Below are 5,384 nucleotides of genomic sequence, written 5' to 3' on the forward strand. Positions count from 1 at the left end.
CAACTCCTCACATTCTGGGATTCTGTGATTTGAACTGGAATTCCCTAAATTTAAATTTGTTTCTTGTGTCTTGTCCTTTCACTGGGTACCACTGAGAAGATTTTGGCTCCATCTTCCTTACGCCCTTCCATCAGGTATTTATGCTTACTGCTAAAGTAAGAGTTGGAAAGGACAGGGAGACAGAGCTTTGAAGCTCCTTCCCACATTATCAGCATACAGATGCAGCTATATCGTGACTGACTGAATGCTGTCCTGTTAATTATCTAAAAAATGGCACAGGGGTGTTGGAGGGGGGAGCAGGCAGTGGCCAAGGAGCTCAATACAACCTCCCAGTGTGGTTAAGTGACAAAAGTGATACCTGCCATCGCTGGGTTAATGAGTAAAGGAATGGCAGCGAGGTTTTTCCCTCACCTCTCCTGTACAGAATATGCACCTTAGACAGCAAGTCAGGTTCCAGTTGCGGGGTCCATGATGTTTAAAGCAACCTTTAAACGAGAAGGTTCCTGTTTAAAAAGGAAGTCGTAACGGAGGCGGCGCAGCGGGTCTGGAAGGAGAGGCACGAGGGAATGCGATGAGTCGGGGTATGAGCAGATCACTGATGTCCTTCTTGGGCTCTTTTCCTAGGTGGTAGCCATAGTGATGGACATTTTCACCGACGTGGATCTGCTGTTCGAGGTGTTGGATGCTGCTGCTCGCAGGGTGCCTGTGTACATCTTGCTGGATGAAATGAACTCCCAGCTTTTCCTCGATACGGCTGCTAAATGCAGAGTCAATCTTAACTACGTGGAGGTGAGCAAACCAAAGGCCTGCCTTGCCCCTCGTTCACATCCCGAGGGGGATACGTCCTGGGACACAGAGGGTTGTCATGACAGGAAAAACCTGAGGAGGGGGAAAATGGGCCAGGGCTTAGTCAAAGATGCATATGAAGAAAGGCAGGAGAGCTGGCACAATACAGAACTGAAGGCTGAGGATTTATCTAAGGGATTTATCTGTTTATTGTGTATGCAGACAGGATCATTAGAGCTGAAGTACAGAAATGGGGGGCAGGATGGAAGCTAAAAGGGCAAGGGGAAGAAGGAAGGTCAGGGGGAGGGAAGTAACAACCTCCAACTGAGTCAGTGCCTTGTCTGGTTTGCAGTTCCTAAGGGTGAGGACGGTCTCAGGCCCAACCTACTACTGCCGCACAGGGATGTCCTTCAAAGGCCACGTGAAAGAGAAATTCCTCTTGGTGGACTGCATGGTGGTGCTGAGTGGCAACTACAGGTGAGAAGCCCTGCAATGTTACGTGTTCCAGTTTCAGAGAGAGAGAGGGGCTGGTTAACCAGGAAAGCCGTGCTTCAGCCCTTCCAAATGAACAGCAGTCACTAATGTTTTTCTCACTGAGCAGCAGTTTTCAGGAAGAATACACATTTTGCAACTGAGGTACCAAGCCCAGACACCAAACCAAGCTTCCTCCACATCAGGAGTGTAAACGATCTGTAAAAAAGATACAGCAATTGTATGGTGTTCTGGGCTAAGCCCAGCAGGCAGCTAAGCCCTACGCAGGAGTTCGCGCACACCTTCAAGTAGGATGTGCAATAGAATCAGAAGGGCGAAGGTGAGAATACTCGTGAGTTGAGATCAAGACAGTTTCATGGTTAAAGCAAAGCTGCACACACAAGCAAAGCAAAATAAGGAATCCATTCACTACTTCCCACTGACAGGTGGATATCAAGACACTTCCAGGAAAGTAGAGTTTGACCTGGGGAAGCAAATGCTGCAGCTCTGGGTGTCTTCCTCCTTCCTGCACAGTCATCAAATGGTTGAGGTTGACAGGGAACTCTGGAGGTCGTCTGCTCCATCACAGCACAAACCAAACACAGGAGGTGTTTGAACATGGGGAAGCACTTTTTTGCTGTGCAGGTGACTGAGCAGTGAAACACAGAATCCCAGAATATGAGGAGTTGGAGGGGACCTGGAAAGCTCCCCCAGTGCAACCCCTGCCAGAGCAGGGGCACCAGAGCAGTCACACAGGAACACGGCCAGGGCTTTGGGTGTCTGCAGAGAAGGAGACTCCACAACCTCTCTGGGCAGCCTGGGCCATGCTCTGCACCCTCCCACCAAGAAGTTTGGCCTCTGCTGAGCTTGAACCTCCTGGGTCCCACTTTGTGCCCATTGCCCCTTGTCCTGGCATTGGACATCCCAGAGCACAGCCTGGCTCCTTCCTCCTGACACTGCCCTTTCCCAATGGATCCCCAGGAATGAGGGCACCCCTCAGGCTCCTCTGCTCCAAGCTCAAGAGCCCCAGCTCCCTCAGCCCCTCCTCAGCAGGAGATGCTCCACAGTGGTCACTGCTCCAAGTGATAGTGCTTGTATGGTGAGGAAACATGGCAAGGCCACTGTCTCACCATGGCTGTTGGATCCCAACCTCATCTTTGTGGCTGTGCTGGACTCTTTCAAGCAGTTCCTGTCCTTCTTGAGCTGAGGGCCCAGCACTGGACACAAGATTGCAGCTGTGGTGTGAGCAGGGCAGAGCAGAGGGGCAGGAGAACCTCTCTGCCCTACAGCCACCCCTTCCAATACAGCTTGCCCAGGGACTGCGTGGAGTCTCCCTCCTTAGAGATATTTGGGTAACTGGCTATGGAGGGCCTTGCTTGAGCAGGGGGGGGAGCCAGATGACCTCCAGAGGTCCCTTCCAACCTCAGCCATCTGTGGCTCGGTGCCAACTGAACTCAGTACTCCCAATGCAGTGCCACAAGTGCTGATGGGGGGATAATCACTTCCATCGACCTGTTGGCTGCTCTTACACTACTGCATCCCTGCCAAGGTGCTGCTGTCTTTTTTCATCCTGTTTCCTGCCAGAAGCCCCGAACCCCAAGAAACACCATTTATGGTTGTCCACAAGTCAGACTCCACATCGCTGACCACCACTTGTTAACCATGACACTCCAACCGATTTCCTGTTTACTGTGTGGCGCCCTCATTCAGTCCACGGGCTTCCAATTTGGCTACAAAGATGCTCATGTAAAGGCCACCTTTGCTAAAGTCAAGGAAAACCTCATCTTCTGCTGTCCCCTTGCCCAGCCTTCTCTTCATAGGAGGCAATCAGATTGTGTCAGGCATGGTTTGCCCTTGGTAAAGCCCTGCAGTTTGATCCCAGTTCTCTTCCTGTTATTCCTGTGCCTGGAAATGGCTTCCAGAAAGATTTGTTCCCCAATTTGCCCTCAGACTGAGGTGAGCCTGACTTGCTGTAGCTCCCTAATCGCTCCTTTTTAAAGACCGGCACAAAATTTTAATGATAGGAAACAATTGCAACCCAAAAGTATTTGCAGAAACATCTCCATGTAGGGATTACCATCGTCTCACTGCTCGCTGGCTTCATTAGAACAGAAATCATTGACTGCCTTGTAAAATCCTCTGCAAAGATGTGGTGCCAAATCAACTCATAACTATGAGGCCTGGGAACAACAGTGTGTGATGGATGGCTGCCTGGGCAGTAAATAATGTCAGGAGAACATCCTTCAGGCAAGCAAACGGTTCAAGGTGAAGTGGTGCAGTGGAGTTACTGGATGCTAACACGCTGTTGTTGTTTCTGTTCCTTTCCGCAGCTTTATGTGGTCTTTCGAGAAGATTCACAGAAGCATCGCGCACATCTTCCAGGGGGAGCTGGTGGCCAGCTTCGACGAGGAATTCCGAATCTTGTTTGCACAGTCGGAACCTCTCGTTCCCCCAGCCAACGTCTTGGCGAAGGCGGAGAACGCGTTTGCCATGGCTCCCTTTGGCAACAACATGCCTTTCTTCCCCAAAAAGCCTCCCCTGATGTTCCAGAGGGATGACAATCTTTTTCCCTCCTTCATGGACAGGGTTGATCCAGACAGGTACTTCCTGTCGAATTTCAGGCGGGACGACATGTTGCGCCACACGGTGGAGGGGTCGGCCATGCGAATGTACAAGAAGGTGGAAATGGAGAACTCTCAGATGGATCCTGTCAGGGGTTTTCTCCGCTCCAAGCAGCTGGAGTTGGACGCTTTCAAGAGACACAGTTTTGCGGAAGGGACATTCGAAAACTTCGCTTCTTCTAAACAGTACGCCAGGCAGATGTTCATGAACAATATGGATGAATTTAAAATCCAGTCCAGCCATTTTCAGAAGGACCAGTTCTACCAGTACCAGTTTGAACACCCCCATCTTTCTGGCAGACCTCAAGGACTCTTTGAGAGAATCCGAGGCGGCAGGCCAGGATTCAATGAACTGGAAGACTACGGAGAGGGACCCAGGTACCCTGAACTTGAATCCGGTTTTTCACAGGAGGGTTTCCCCTTAAGGCTGGATTATGTACCTTCCAATTCTTCCAGGGAAGTGAGACACGGCTCTGATCAGCTGAATCCCGCAGGCAACGGCCCAATGGGAATGATGTTAAGAAGGCAGAATATAGGACAGAAATTTATTTGCCAGACTTCTCCTACACAAAAACAAAGCCTGGAACAGCGCCTGTTCTTACAAGACAAAGATGAGGACCAAGATGAAGACAAGAACACACAGGAAAACAGAACCGGTTTACGTAACTGGAGGATTTCTTCATACCTTAGTGCATACCAGTCTGAACCAGAAGAAGGCCTTCCAATGCCCATGGAATCGGAGGCGTATCATGATGTTCTTGGGGATACCCTCACCAAACACTCCACTGACCTCACCCCAGCATTTAAATCCCCTATGTCTTTTAATAGCAAGCCGCTGGGAATCGAAAGCGCCAAAGAATTTGCAGATCCTGAGAGAGCAGCTGAAGAAAACTCCATAATGAAACAAGATCCCTTTAGGTCCAGAATAAATCCTTTGATCCAGAGGAGTTCAAGGCTCAGGTCCTCTCTGATTTTCAGCGCTGCCAAGTTAGATCAGCCCAACACCACGATCGAAAAGGTTCAGATGCTCCAAAAAGAACAAACGTCCAGCGAGTTGACAAAAGACAACGAAACCGTAAAGACGGCCTCATCTAAAGTGGCCGAACTTTTAGAAAAGTACAAAGCTGTGGGCAAAGACTCAGAGCGAGCTACAGTCACTCACACCAAAGCTGTTTCCGGTTTTCTGCAGGAGGAATCACAGGGCACGGAGAAGAAATGTACCAAATCTGTGCAATATAAGATCCTAGAGAGTAGGATACTGGACTCCAGAGACTCCTGCAGTACTTACAAAATGCATGGAGAGGCTGACAGACCGTTTGGAATGGCCTCATCGCCCCCCCAGCTTACTGACACGTTGAGCAAGGATCCCCTTGCACATATTAGCACTAAGGTGGACAAATTATCGTCTCGGTTTTACCCCATAGAGAATAAACCTGCACTTCCGGAGAAAGAGAGCCTCATATTTGTAGGAGACACTCAGAAATTGACTCTTTCCGAGAAGAAGGA

At 49.8% G+C, this 5,384-nt stretch overlaps 1 protein-coding gene across 1 annotated transcript in view; it reads left to right on the top strand.

Moving 5' to 3' along the window:
* Positions 1 to 624: 624 nt before the first annotated feature.
* The window catches only part of FAM83H (family with sequence similarity 83, member H), a gene marked incomplete at its 5' end in the record, with an annotated part of 5,637 nt that continues 877 nt past the window's right edge, over positions 625 to 5,384 (top strand). Inside the window, 3 exons of the mRNA XM_010184375.1 lie at positions 625 to 789; positions 1,139 to 1,263; positions 3,588 to 5,384. The exon at positions 3,588 to 5,384 is cut by the window's right edge and continues 877 nt beyond it. Coding sequence (XP_010182677.1) covers positions 625 to 789; positions 1,139 to 1,263; positions 3,588 to 5,384 — 2,087 coding nt within the window. The remainder of the gene's footprint in view (positions 790 to 1,138; positions 1,264 to 3,587) is intronic.

This window comes from Mesitornis unicolor, unplaced genomic scaffold (assembly GCF_000695765.1).
Source record: "Mesitornis unicolor isolate BGI_N332 unplaced genomic scaffold, ASM69576v1 scaffold38385, whole genome shotgun sequence".
NCBI lineage: Eukaryota > Metazoa > Chordata > Aves > Mesitornithiformes > Mesitornithidae > Mesitornis > Mesitornis unicolor.